Consider the following 14,499-nt stretch of genomic DNA (forward strand, 5'->3'; position numbering starts at 1 on the left):
ACTTTCTTTGTCTATCAATCAATAACTTTTAACTTAATCAAAAACTTAAGCACACCTACTTAACACTAAGCAAGAGAATTCACAAGTCACTTACTAGAGTAAGTTCACACCTCCAAATGCTACTGCCACCCTCCTTGGGCAATGCTAGGCAAATTGGTCTACAATTGGTTCCTGGAAAGTGGAGGAAGGGACAGGCAATGACATGGAAAAGGGACTATAGAAAGTCCTGAACTTCTTGTCCAAGAAGCTTCTCCTTTGAACTTCTTTGGAGGACAACTTCTCCTTTGAACTGCTTCTTTGAGGACTTTGCTTTTTAGACTTCTCCTTGGGAGTTTGTCTTTGGAGTCTGTGTTGGTGAGCTGGGTGAGTAGCTGGCCTTCCTTTCCTGGCTTCTAGAGAAATTGGTTCTGGAGAGGCTTTCCTTTCCTGGAGGAGGCTGCATTGGTGGGATGCTTGCTGAAGACACCACTGGGTCCTCTGGCTGAAAATTACTGAGCCCTGCCATAGCTGAGCGAGACACTGGAACAACACTTAGGGTGGTAGGCTAGACATTTCTCTACCCTCTTCTTACATTTTTCCACTTTCATTCTTTCCACATCTTTGTAAATAAAGCTACTAAAAGTCATTTTGACTTAAGCTATAATATTTTTAAATCGGTGACCACAATATTACTTTATAACTTTCATATTAGCATTGTGACAAGGAAATCACTTTAAAAGACTGATATATATTAATTTAAGGTCGCCAAGGAATTAAGCTATGTAATTCCTAAATGAAAACTCAAGTCAGCAGTCAACCTTTTATGGAGTTTAATTACAAACAGGAGGAAGAAAGGTATTAGAGATAGAGAGAAGGAGAGAGAGAAAGAAAGGGGAGAGAAGGGAATAGGGCTTAAATACCCCTTCTGTTTAGGCTGGGCCAAAAGGCCCAAGCCCTTAGATAGCTGAGGCAAAGAAAAGAGATCAGTCCCTATCACTAACGTGACCAAAATGGAGAAACAGTCTCAGGGGCCTCCACCTCCAGCTTCCTTCAGAGCAAACTTCTCAAAGCACCACCTCTCAGAGCAAAAACCTCTCCAACCAACCACCCCTCAGTCCTCAGACCCCTATATCTTTAAGGAAACCATCCAAGTTCCCTCCCCTCAGTTCTCACATCTACCAATCACTGTCCATGTCTTCCCTGTGCCAATGGTGGCTCTAGCTTAACCCAGGACCACCCAGAGGTCTGTGGCTTTGCACATGTCTGTTGAAGGTCATATTCTCAAATAATTAAATCTTGATCTTTGCTGCAGCCCTTCCTAAATCCTGTTAGGACTGAGTGGGGTGGAAATTGTATTTTCTAAGACCTGGTTCTGTCATTCCAAGTATCTCTATTGTATCAATTCTAAAATCAATCATGACTCAAAGAACTTCCTGTTCTATGCTTAAGCATAGGTCAAAGCCCTTTCCATTGTTCAGCAAAAGGTTTCTGTCCGAAAGTAATCTTAAGAAGGGAGGAGGAGGAACCTCCCATGCCAATGGGGTTCACATTCCAATAGAGTTCCCACTATCAATAGGAAATTTTTCAAGTATGAAATTTCCCAATGGTGAAATTTCCAACATTTATAAGTCTAAGAAATTTTAAGGTTTACAGCATAAAAATCTAAATTTTATATTCTTACATAGTTTAACAATTATTGATTTCTATAATGGTTGGACTATTTCACAGCTCCATCAATTGTGCATCAGTGTGCTTGTTTTTCCTATAGCTCCTTCAATGTTGACTGTTTCCATATATGACAAGTGACATGGTATATGATAAAACTCCATAATTACTTTAGCTTGTTTTATTATTATGGTGATCTAGAGTACATTTTTGTTGTCTTTTATAATCTTCAATTTTTTATTTTTAAAAAAATATTGTTGGTTCACATCCTCTGATCACTTACCTAATGGGGAATGGCTCTTGGTGCTAAAATGTATTTTAATTTCCTAAGTATTTTGGAAGTCAAACTTTTATTATTGAAATTCAAACCAAATATTTTCCATGCTTTGCCATTTTGCTTTTTATTTGCTTTTTATTGATTTTAAATAAAAAAAAGAATTTTATTTGAGCAAAAATGTTTATTTTATCTTTTATGATTTGATTTATCCCTTGCTTAATAATTTTTTTCCTATACGAAAACCATAGTTGTGAAAGATATCTAATCTTAATCTCACCTAATTTTTTTATAGTGAACTCTTTTTAGTTCATATATCCATTCTGAGCTTATTTTGGTACAGACAGTAATCATTCATGATGCTATGCCCCCTTTATTAATATTTTTACTCCCTTAATTTGCTTGAATCTAGAGTTTTTTTTCCTAAATGAATTTTATTTTTCCACTTCTAAGTATTATCTAAATCTAAAATCTGATGGGATAGCTCTAAATCTATAGACATATATGAGGATAATAAGACTATAGACTAGAACTAAAGAAATATTATAGGAGGATATCTAATTCATATTCCCTGATTTTACTAATGAGGAAAATGGAGGCCAGAGGGGTTAAGTGACTTGGCCAAGGAAATGCAGTTGGGATTTAAAGCCTAGTTCTCTGACTCCAAATTCAATACTTTCCCCCATCATATCACGTTTTCTCTGGTTCATATTATTATTATTATTATTATTATTATTATTATTATTATTACTATTATTATTATAACATTGGCATGGACCAACGACAAAAAGTAAAGTGCTCTCCAATTAGTTGTTGTTGTTTTTTAACCCTTACCTGTTTTAGAATCCCTTCTAACTTTTTTTTTTTTAAGTTTTACCTTATGTCTTGGAGTCAATACTATCTATTGGTTCCAAGGCAGAAGAGTGGTAATGGCTAGGCAATGGGGGTTAAGTGACTTGCCCAGGACCATACTGCTAGGAAGTGTTTGAGGCCAGATTTAAACCTAGGACCTCCTATCTCTAGGTCTGGCTCACAATCTACTGAACCACTCAGCTACCCCATCCAATTAGTTTTATTACTCCTTTTATTTATGTGAAGAATATTTTGTAGTTGTATATTTCTATTCATAGTTATATATTATAGTATATTTATATAAAAGTATATGTTTTGGCAAGCTAACTCACACTTTATGGACCAGGAGCAGCTTAATAATCTTAAGAACAGAATAGGAATCTTCAATATAGAATAATTTAGAGAATTTATTTACAATACTACAAAAGAGTAAGAGTGATGACTATATAATCACAGTGATAGCATGTCAGGTCAATGTCCACTAACATCAGTCAGAGGTCTAGAGAAGAGTTTTCCTCTCTCTCCATTCAGGTGGTAATAGCAGATATATAGTTAATAATTGGTAGACTGAGTAGAAAGGTTATGCATTATAAAGGAGAAGTTACTTTTAAGATAGAATGTATTAAAAGAAAAGACGGGCTTTCTGGATTTTTAACCATGCATTGTCTGAGGTTAACCATGAAACTCTGGGCTCTTTATGTACTTTGGAGTCTTAAACTATAAACTTAGTCCCATTTTGCCTTAAACTCATACAATAAGTTCAAGCTGGAAGGGACCTTAGAACACAGAACTTAAAGCTTAGAAGGAACTTCTAGATCACCTGATCCAAAACACTAATTTTACATAGGTAACAAAAACAGAGTTGAAGCAATTTATTTGCTCCCCAAGTTGCATTTAGGACCTGAATTTTTTTAAATTGAAAATTTTTATTTAATTAATTAATTTAGATTATTTTTCCAAAGTTCCATGATTCATGTTCTTTCTCTCACTTCCTCCCATCCCTCTCCCATAGCCAACAAGCAATTCCACTGGGTTTTACATGTGTCACTGATCAAGACCTATTTACATATTATTAATATTTGCATTAGGGTGATCGTTTAGAGCAGGGGTCCCCAAACTGTGCCCCACCCCGAGGCCATTTATCTGGCCCCCACCTCACTTCTGGAAGGGGCACCTCTTTCACTGGTAGTCAGTGAGAGGACCATTGTATGTGGTAGCACTGCAAAGCACAGCATCACTCACGTGCAGTACTACTTCCAATGACATAATCCTTTGCGTGGCTCTGCACAATGGAAGACATCAGCATGGTGAGCAGAAAACTGGGGGAGGGGATTCCACACTGTGTATACTGCTGCCCGGTATAGTGGTGGCAGTGACAGGCCTGAGCAAGGTGTGACAGGTCCATCACAGCCAGCGCTGCAGCCTCTGCTATCCCAGACAGCGGTATACAGATTTGTTCATAGTTTTTTTTTTTTTTAATAGTCCAACCCTCCAACAATCTGAGGGACACTGAACTGGACCCTGTGTAAAAAGTTTGGGGACCCCTGTTTTAGAGTCTACATCCCCAATCATATCCCCATTAACCCATGTGATCAAGCAGGTGTTTTTCTTCTGTGTTTCTACGTCAACAGTTCTTTCTCTGGATGTGAATAGCTTTCTTTCTCATAAGGCCCTCAGAATTGTAGGACCAGAAACTCTTAATCTCTGAGCTTCCTGTCTTATCCTTGTACTCTGTCTGGCTTGTCATAGTGCATGATACATGTGCTAGAAATATTTTCCTTGACCCAAATGAAATGAATGATGAGATTATTTTGTTTACAGTTTTCAAATTATTATGGATATTAAAAAAAATGAAACCTACATATTGACGTATTGGTAATGTTATCTTAAATGAAAATTAGACATATGTATACATCTTTAAAGAGCTTTCTTTTTTAAAAGTTTGATAAAGCAACCAATGTATACCTTTGCACCATTTTCCTTGAATAAAAGGCAAAGTAGGATTTGTTAGTATTAGTGAACAACATCCTATAGAAACAGGAAAAAAAGCCTTACTTGAATGAAATACTTATTTTTGGTGTTAAAGTAATTTTTAATGGATGTTAGAGCTGAACTAGGCCTGAGATGTGATTTAATCAAACTCTTTTCCTGTTCACATGAAACAACTCTATGACATCTCACAAAATTCATTCAGCCTCTGCTTGACTACTTCAAGTAATAAAGAATTTATTGTTTTATCAAGCAGTACATTTCAGTTTTAGGCAGCTTATGCCTCAGGATAAACTCACAGACTTTAAAAGTTTAGCAAGAGATGAGTAGTGAGAACACAAGATGGCAATTGATGTCCTTTAAGGTTAATATTGGAGGAGGAGGAAAGTGAAGGGGGCAGCAGCCTGAAAAAGTATTGAGTAGTAGAGGGTTTATGGGTCTCAAAGAAAGGAAATATGAAGGCATAGGGAGAAATGAAAGGATAGCGGTTTAGGTGAGATAGGGTGATGACAGTTTCTAGTAAGGGCAATAGAACTTTTGTGGATAATGGTGAGATCTAGTGACTGAGGGGAGAATTAAGGGAGACAATAATACAATAATATACAATAAACGTCTATTAAGTGCCAACTATGTACCAGGCACTGTGCTTAATCACTGAGGTTACAAATAAGAGAATTAAAAGATGGCCCCTGCTATCAAGGAGCTTACTATCTAACAAAGGTAGAAAACATGAAAAAAGAAACTGAAAAACTGAAGGGGTAGGGTAGAGAGGAGAAGGAGGTAGAAGAGGGTAGCCAGTATAGGAGCATGATAATAGTAAAGTCAAACCCAAGAAGCACAGCTGGTGAGAAATGAAGAAGTTAGATATCTGAGCCCTTTTTAAATGGAGACATTGAGAGGTATTTTTTGGTCCATCCTCCAGTTATCCAATCAGAGGAGCAGATGTAGCTGAGCATTCTGATGAAGAAAGCTCATGAAATCTCTATGATTCCTTGGCCAGGGTGTAGAGAGGACAGGGCAGGAGATGCTAATGAGTGAACCAAAACCAAGCAGTATAGCTTGTGGAAAGTAAAGGTCACATGGTTAGCTGGCTAAGGAATTGGGAGGCTAGGAAGTTTGAGGAAGCATCAATATGAATATTAAAGTCTCCTAGTATAAGGGCAAGGATAGTAGAGAGAATTGGAAAAAAGAGGAAACTAGTAAGTCAGGTGCTTAATTCCTTGAGAAAGATGGGACTCTTTCTTTCCAATAAGCTCAAAACAGTCTAATAAAAATACCTCTGGGAGGCTGTTCCATGTTAGGACTTTTAAAGTCTGTCTTATAGAGGGAGAAACTGGGGCATGAAGATTGATTATGATGTGTAACCACTTGAAGGCAACAAAAGATCCAGCCTATGTATACAAGGTGTCTAGACTCTATAAGGAAAGAGAGAGAATACATAATAGGAAATTTGTAAATATAATACAAACTAGAAAAAGAGAGATTAGCAGAACAGAGGTATCTCTATCATCTTGGGGTAGGAAGCTCAGATAAAATTTCATGGGAGAGGTGGCATTTGAGCTAGGTCTTAAAGGAAGAGTAGATTCAACAGGCAGAATAAATCTATGCCAATGTACTAGAAAATGGGCATTAGATACAAAGCACTAATCCACTAAATTAAATTCAATTAGAATTCCAATTTAAGGGAATGGCTGAACAAACTGTGGTATATGTTGGTGATGGAGTACTATTGTGCTAAAAGGAATAATAAAGTGGAGAAGTTCCATGGAGACTGGAACAACCTCCAGGAAGTGATGCAGAGCGAGAGGAGCAGAACCAGGAGAACATTGTACACAGAGACAAACACACTGTGGTATCATCGAACGTAATGGACTTCTCCATTAGTGGTGGTGTAATGTCCCTGAACAACTTGCAGGGACCCAGGAGAAAAAAACACCATTCATAAGCAAAGGATAAACTATGGGAGTGGAAACACCGAGAAAAAGCAACTGCCTGAATACAAAGATTGAGGGGACATGACAGAGGATAGACTCTAAATGAACACTCTAATGCAAATACTATCAACAAAGCAATGGGTTCAAATCAAGAAAACATCTAATGCCCAGTGGACTTACGCATCGGCTATGGGGGGTAGGGGGGGGAGGAAAAGAAAATGATCTATGTCTTTAACGAATAATGCTTGGAAATGATCAAATAAAATATATTAAAAAAAAATAAAAAAAAAGAATTAAGAAAAATAAAAAAAAAAAGAAATACCTTGAAAAAAAAAAGAATTCCAATTTAAATAATGTACCAGGCCCAATTCTGTTCCTTTTCCTTTTATTCATGTTGTTCAATCCCTAAAAGTTAGCTATTATATTGAAACCTATCTATGAGCCACTCCAGGTCCCTTCCAATATTTAAGTGTATAGCTGAGGTAGCTTGGTAGTTTAGTGAATAGCGAGCCAGGCCTGGAGACAGGAAGTCTTGGGTTCAAAACTGACCTCTGACTCCCTAGCTGTGTGACCCTGGGCCAGTCATTTAAATCCCATTGATGAGCCTTCTTCTGCCTTTGAATCAAAACACAATATTGATTCTAAGATGGAAGGTAAGGGTTAAAAAGAAAGAATATAATTTAGGATAAACTATGCCTCAGATTTTTATGGGAAAGCCAGTTTACCATTTAAATCAGGAAAAGGGTAAGTCATCAAAAAACAAGTTTCCTTAACTCCAACAATGTGTTAACAAAATATAATAGAAGTCTTACAAACAGCCTAGGTTTTCAAGACAGCAGATTTCTTTTCAGTGATTTCTTTCAGGGAAGTTCAGAAAAGTCATCACCAAGCCACAAGAGGAGGGGACTCTCAAAGTTAGAAATCAGTGGTTTAATTGTTTCTCCCAGAGGAGCTAGTTTCTAACCACAATGAGGAAGAACATTAGCAAATAGGAGGCTTGGAAATGGAAACAACAAATATTAATTTGATGCCAATTGAATTACATATATGCTCCCATTTTTGTAAGTTTGTCTAGCAATTTCATGGTATAGTTGAAAGAGCCAAAAGACAATGAGATAGAAGCCCTGTGCTTCAATTTGCCACTTGCTGTGTGACAGGGGACTCACAACCTCTCTCAACTTCATTTTCATGATCTATAAAATGGGGCTAGTAATCCTTAATTATCATGCTATTATAGATTGGTATATATGAAGTACTTTATAAATTGCAATATGCCTGTATGAATTAGATATCTGGGGGACCTCCAACCCAGTCCAATCTCAGAAGACTCACCATATTAAGTAGGTATAGGAGTCACATGCCTCAGTTTGCTAGAGTAGAAGGCCAGGTTCTTGACCAATGGAAATCACGGAGGCCACGAGATATGATATATGGTGTAAAAATATTTTTTTTAAATGGCGAGCTAAACAAAATAGATAGAAAAACTGTTCAAAACTGTTTGGATACTTTAACTCACCAATCAGGTTCAAACTGTTCAGATACTTTTGATAGATGTAATCAAAAGTATCCTCAGTGATGAAGTGAAGCTCAAATGTGAACTTCCCTTTAGGGCCAGGCACAAGGACACTAAAGCGACTCTTATTATAAAAGAAAATATTTATTGAAATATATAAGGATAAAGAAAGGATTTCTAATTCTAATGGATTCTAAATCCACCCAAATAAACTCCCAGGTTCCACAAGGAACCGCTTCTCCTGTGTTTCACAGGCTACACTGCTCCTCCCTAATTGACTAACCCAAATTTATAGTATCTAAATAAAAACTACCATTATCCTTATAAATCTTAACTTCACCTTCAAATTTATAAAATAGCAAAGGCTAGTTGGTTGGGTCTCAACAAGAATCAAGTTAGGTTTTTCTTTGGTCTTCTCAGAGTTGAACTATCTATAAATACCACAATAATTTTTCCCAAGTTGGGAAAGGAAAACACTGAGCTCCTTCAGATCTTTTCCTCAGACAGAGAGAGAGAGAGAGAGAGAGGCAAAGATGATACCTCCTCCAGTGCTGAAAGAGTCTCTGAGAGTGTGCCTGCCAACTGCCAGAGAGTAATTGACATAGAAAAATGGTTATAACTGTCACATCTGAAATTAACATGCTCTCTTGGCTTTGCTTCAAACTCCAGTTCTTTTCTCAAACCAACCACTTTACTTCTTATCTCTAAACTAATAAAACAATATTTATTTTCTAATATCATCCTTACAATGGCTGTGGATCTGGGGGGAAGGGATTAATGCTTGAAACTCACAAGTTCATACTCTCTCTCTCTCTCTCTCTCTCTCTCTCTCTCTCTCTCTCTCTCTCTCTCTCTCTCTCTCTCACACACACACACACATACACACACACACACACACACACACACACACCTTTAAGTTAAAAAGGTTGGAAACCTTATTTCTCTTTTTCTCTTTGCTAATAACTACTTATAAATTTAGTATAAAGTCTCCAATTTAGTATAAAGTCACCAAATTACATATAGATAGATAAGCAGACAGACATATAGATATATAGGTAAATATTCTGTTATTTTTAGACAAGGACTACTTTAGAATCTCAGAGTGGGAATGGACCTCAGAGGCCACATTTAGTTCAAGAAATACCTAAGCAGGAATCCCCACTACAACATCTCAACAAGTAATTATCCAGACTCTTGCCTTTAATTTTTTGAAAGCTATAAGGAAATATTTTATCATATTCAACCAAAATTCATCTTTTTAAAACTTTAGCTCTTTGCTTCCAGTTCTGTCCTCTAAAGATAAGTACAAAAATTATCCTTCTCCTGTATGCCAGCTTTTTACACAGCTGAAGATCAGATCCCCCTTCTTATCTCCTTTATTATCTCTTTTCCAAACCAAATAACCCTGTGTTTGTTGTATAGCATGATTTCTAGGCTCAAATAAGCAATTCTCTTCAGAACAATGTTGGATTTTGAATGTCTTATATAGCACCAAGGTTATTTTATGTTACACATGCAGAGAGCCCCTGCATAGCAAGCCTAATGAAATATTTCCTTCCAGGCTCCCCATCCCCACCCTCTGCCATTTCTTAAACCAAAATCCATGTAAAAGAAGCAGTCATTCAATACTATTCTAGGGTTTCACTGCCTTTTGGGTGACTACTAGCTTCAATTTTAGCCACTGACCTCTGCATTTTAAGGCAAACAAGCTGCAAAATGATGAACAGATCCTGTATTCCACATATCAGGCTCATGCTATTGCATTTGTAGGAAAGTTTGTTAAAGAAGTAGTGATGAAATTGCCTTCATCTTCCTTTAAAGTGATAAATTTATGGACCACCAGGACTAGAAGGGAATTCTGGGAACATTTAGTCCAACTTCATTTTAACAGGCAGGAAGACTGAGGCTCAGAAAGATGAAATGACACTTGTCTGAGGTCACAGAGTCAATTATTGGTAAAGCTGAGACTAAAACTCAGATCAACTAACATTTAAACAGGTGTTATTCTTTCTACACAAAGCATTTATAAAGTGGCTGGCAAGGGTTAGAGGTATAAAAGTCAAATTTGATCATAAGCCCACATTTACACAGCACCTTAATAGTCTTTTTCTCATAACATATATAGAGAAACTAGTGGATAAATGCATTGTGGCCATTTTAAAGGTGAGGAAACTGGCTCAGAGAGCCAGTGACTTGCCCAGAATAAATTAAGTTAGAACCTGAATCCAGATCTTTGTCTATCTTCAAGTAGAGGGCTCCTTCCTTCAAGTTTCATTCATACTGTATTTTAACTAAGAGCACTGGTACTACTTTCTTGGGTATTTGCAAAAAGAAATCAAAGGGGCCAAGTTCTTATACCAGTTCTGCTAAAACTTATTTGATAATACCCCCTGAGCAAAACACCTAACTTTTCTGAACTTCAGTTTCTTAGTCTACAAAATGGAGATAATAATATTTTCATTACCTATCTCATAGGTGTGCTGTGAGGATCAAATGAGATAAAAGATGCAAAAGCATTTTAGTAATTTCAAATATCAGCCATCATTACACATTAAGTAGTCAATAGAAAGAAAAATAGTAACAGGGGAACTATGATTAAATTAAGTAGATTATAGTCCAATTGTGGGGTCTTCATTACTAATGTAAAATAGGCTTTTCTTCTCCCTGTGAATAGTAAGATTCCATAAGGTAATCAGCTAAGACCTATTCCAAAGGATCTCACTTCTCTGGGAAGAAGAGACTCCTTTCCCCAAAGTTATACCTTCATCTGCTTACCTGCTACAAGTTGGGCTGATGGATCCATGGGGTTCGCAGTCACAAGACCAGCAGAGCCCTTGAATCTTGGTACTGGCTGGATAAAAGCCCTCCTCACAGAAGTCACAGTGAAGCCCTTTGTATCCTGGAAGACACTCACACTGCCCTGTAGTTTGGTTGCATGGATTTCCATCTTGGCTTCCAACTTTGCTGCAGTTACACATGTGTTCTGCAATAAAAGGAGGAAAAAGTTTTCGTCGAGGATCTACTGCTTTCTATATATGGCTTTATAACACGGTTATGAGAAGATTTGAACTTCAACCTCTTTTCAACTCTCATCCTTTGGCTCCTGTGTATGTTAGTATTTTTTGTTTCTTTGGAATAGAAATACCAAAGACAGGGCCTTCATTTCTTTCTGTCACAGGCAGTTCTCTTTACAGTAAATGATGAACATGAGTTTACTCAATAACTCCAGTGCACAGTTCCATAAATGTCCACAAATGGATAATTATAGTAACTGTAGCAGAACACAGAAGATAATAATGTAGTCACATTTAAAGTGTGTTTTATGGTTTATAGAGCACTTTTGCCCACAACTACCCTATGATAAAGGTAGTAAAAGTAGTCTCATCTGCATTTTACAGCAGGGGAAAATGATGTTCAGAGAGAAAAACTCAACTGTTCGAATAACTTGCCACCTACTTGGTAAATGATACAGATGGGACTCAAATCCAGGTCTTCTGTCTCCCAGGCTAAAGCTTTTTTATAGCATATCACAGTTATTCTTACAAAATATTTCCACTTAAAGTCAGAAGATGTAGCTATTAAATTTCTAGTTAACAGTTTAACATGTTTTGACCACAAGAAATACAAAAGATAGTTCAGTATTCAAGGATTAGTGTATCACAAGCTAAAATCCTCTATCACTTCATGTTAAGAGTGGAAGTGGCTTTAAGTTCTCAAAGGCTCAAAAGAATGTAGGTCCTGGGAGCACCTACCATACTGGAAAGGCTTCATGAATGAATCCAGTGATGAACTACTGAGTGACAGAACTACTATTCTGTCGCTCAAGCACCAACTTAGCCACATTCAAAGGTATTCCTCACTAAGTTGGTCACAAGATGATAGTTTTGTGTGTGTGTGTGTGTGTGTGTGTGTGTGTGTGTGACAGTACTTTTTATGGACCATTAATTAAGAATCCAAACAAATGACGTGACAGATCTTTGAAATATACCACAAGCAATAAACCTTTATTAAGGTATTCGGGTTCATCTTGAGTAATATTTAAAAATTACCCAGTCTAATCTGAGACATTTACCATGTAAAATATGTGAATCTTTTGTAAAGCAAACCTTTTATTTGGAAGCATTTTAATTCAAAAATCTATAGAACTAAAACATTTCCAGTTTGAAAATATTAATTCATTTCAGTAGAACACAATTGGTAAAGGAAAAGCGGGACAAGGAAGATTGATAATCAGGATTCTTTGGGGCTATTTTTGCAAATACATCGACCCTTTGTGTCAAGTGCATTTCCAAGGGTCATTAGTACAGTTAGGCATACATAAGAATTTTAAAAGGCTTGTTGCTAAAACCAGGTATAAACGGGATTCAACCCAACAGATAGAGGCAGTAGGACAGAATTGAAAAAGACATTATTTAATGCTCATAATATGCTTAAAAGTCAGAAAATTTGGATTTGAGTCTATGCTCTGTCACTGAGTAGTTGTGAACAAGTCTTTCAACCTCCATGAGCCTCAGTTTCCTCATCTGAAAAATAAAAATAATAACATTCATATTACCTATGACTTTGATTCTATGTGAGATAGTATAAAGTTTATTCCAAGCCTGTGTCTGAGCTAGACCACCAACTTCCTTTCACAATGAGGATTATTATGGCTGTGATTAAAATATCTATATATGGCATTTCTTTGAGAGAGTTCCCTTTTTCAAGTTTTCATTACACTCTTTTCTAAATGTGGGTTTCTAGATAAAACCATATTTATTGACATGGAAATTTACCAAAGGTAGTTTTGTGGCAAGACTCTCATGCCAAAGAATAAAAACAGCTCTGAAACGGACACTTTTTATTTCTTCTGGAAATTGGCAGAAGCACCCCATACATTCAAGTTCCTATTGCTTGACCAATTTTACCACACATTAAACTAACAACTGGACTGGCTGTGGGTAAGCCTATTTCAAATGACAAAGACCATCAGACCCTATAATCAGTATGGAGTATTTTATTCCATTATTGTACCAATGATGCACTTCCATCCGGGAAACTGAATCATTTTCCCAAGTGGGTAAGATAAGATTAGGGACTGCTCTTTTCCACCCATTGCACCAAAAATAAAAAACAATTAAAACTAAGTGAGCTTAGATGCTACCACTTAAGTGAAGGTAAAACAACAATACAAACCATCCAGTCATCCAAAGTTAAAAGATAATCCTTCAGTAGTAACCAACATTGTAAATATTTAGTGAGCAATCTGTATAGCCAGGCCTCTTATTGGCCTTTAAATATGCCAGCAAGATTGTAGATAGAATTAGTGGGAAATTGAAGTAGGTGTCCTCTAAGGTCCTTTGCAACTAATATTTTATTTTTTAACATTCTATGCTTTATGTTCTAATGTTCATTCCAGCTCAATCATTCTATGTTATATCACTTTTTCATAGTCTTAGTAGACTCATAGTAGAAAGTGGTGAGTATTTCAAGTTAATCAGAATTTACAGATGCCAAATTTACTTAAACTGCTAATGGGTTTTGTTTCTGTGGGTAAACAATTTTCTTCAACTATAACAGGGAGCTATTTTAAAGATAGTAAAATTCAAGATTAAAACCCAATACATTTTCCCTTTTCATAGTGTGTAGGTAGAGGTCAGAATGGGCCATCAAGCAAGTCTCTTTTCTTATAACCTTGATATAGCCTAAAAAATGAGGGTTATAGTGGGGGGAAAAACATAGAATAAGAGTAATTATTCATATTCGACTTGATAAAAAGCATGACATCAAATTTATCCATATTCTCCTTTTAGTACAAGAATAACCACTTTGAAGACTGTGAAGAAAAAGAGGCGATGATGTATTGCTTTACATTCAAAGGATCTTATTGCAACAGAAGCATAACATCATAAATCATTTTCCTGCTTTCCACATTGGCTGAGTATTTGCTCAAGGCCAAGTTGCTTCCAGCAGCTTTCAGCAGCTGAAGGAGTCCTAATCTGATGTATTTTCTGGAGAAAAAATCTGCTGAAAAGTTACTGTTGATGAGACACATAAATTGCTTCACTTATTTAGGGTTATGCCAGAAAACCCAACTACGTGAGGGCAAGAGAATGGGATTTAATTTGAAAACCAGCCTACAACAAAAAGTCAAGAACTCCAGAGTAAGCAATGCAAATACAATTTCAGAGGTTGTGATATCAATATGCACCATATTCTGTCTGCCTAAACTCTGAGAATAAATTTATTCTGTTCATTGCTTTGACAGTTTTAGACAAATCCTGAGAAGCAGAATTAGTTCTGTATCCTACAGA

The 14,499-nt window shown here is 36.6% G+C and overlaps 1 protein-coding gene across 1 annotated transcript in view; it reads right to left on the reverse strand.

Annotated features, from left to right (window-relative positions):
• Positions 1 to 14,499, reverse strand: part of MEGF9 (multiple EGF like domains 9) — a 125,842-nt gene that overhangs the window by 35,045 nt on the left and 76,298 nt on the right. The window contains exon 2 of the mRNA XM_007474553.3: positions 10,982 to 11,189. Within this exon, the coding sequence (XP_007474615.2) occupies positions 10,982 to 11,189 (208 nt within the window). The remainder of the gene's footprint in view (positions 1 to 10,981; positions 11,190 to 14,499) is intronic.

This window comes from Monodelphis domestica, chromosome 1, assembly GCF_027887165.1.
Source record: "Monodelphis domestica isolate mMonDom1 chromosome 1, mMonDom1.pri, whole genome shotgun sequence".
NCBI lineage: Eukaryota > Metazoa > Chordata > Mammalia > Didelphimorphia > Didelphidae > Monodelphis > Monodelphis domestica.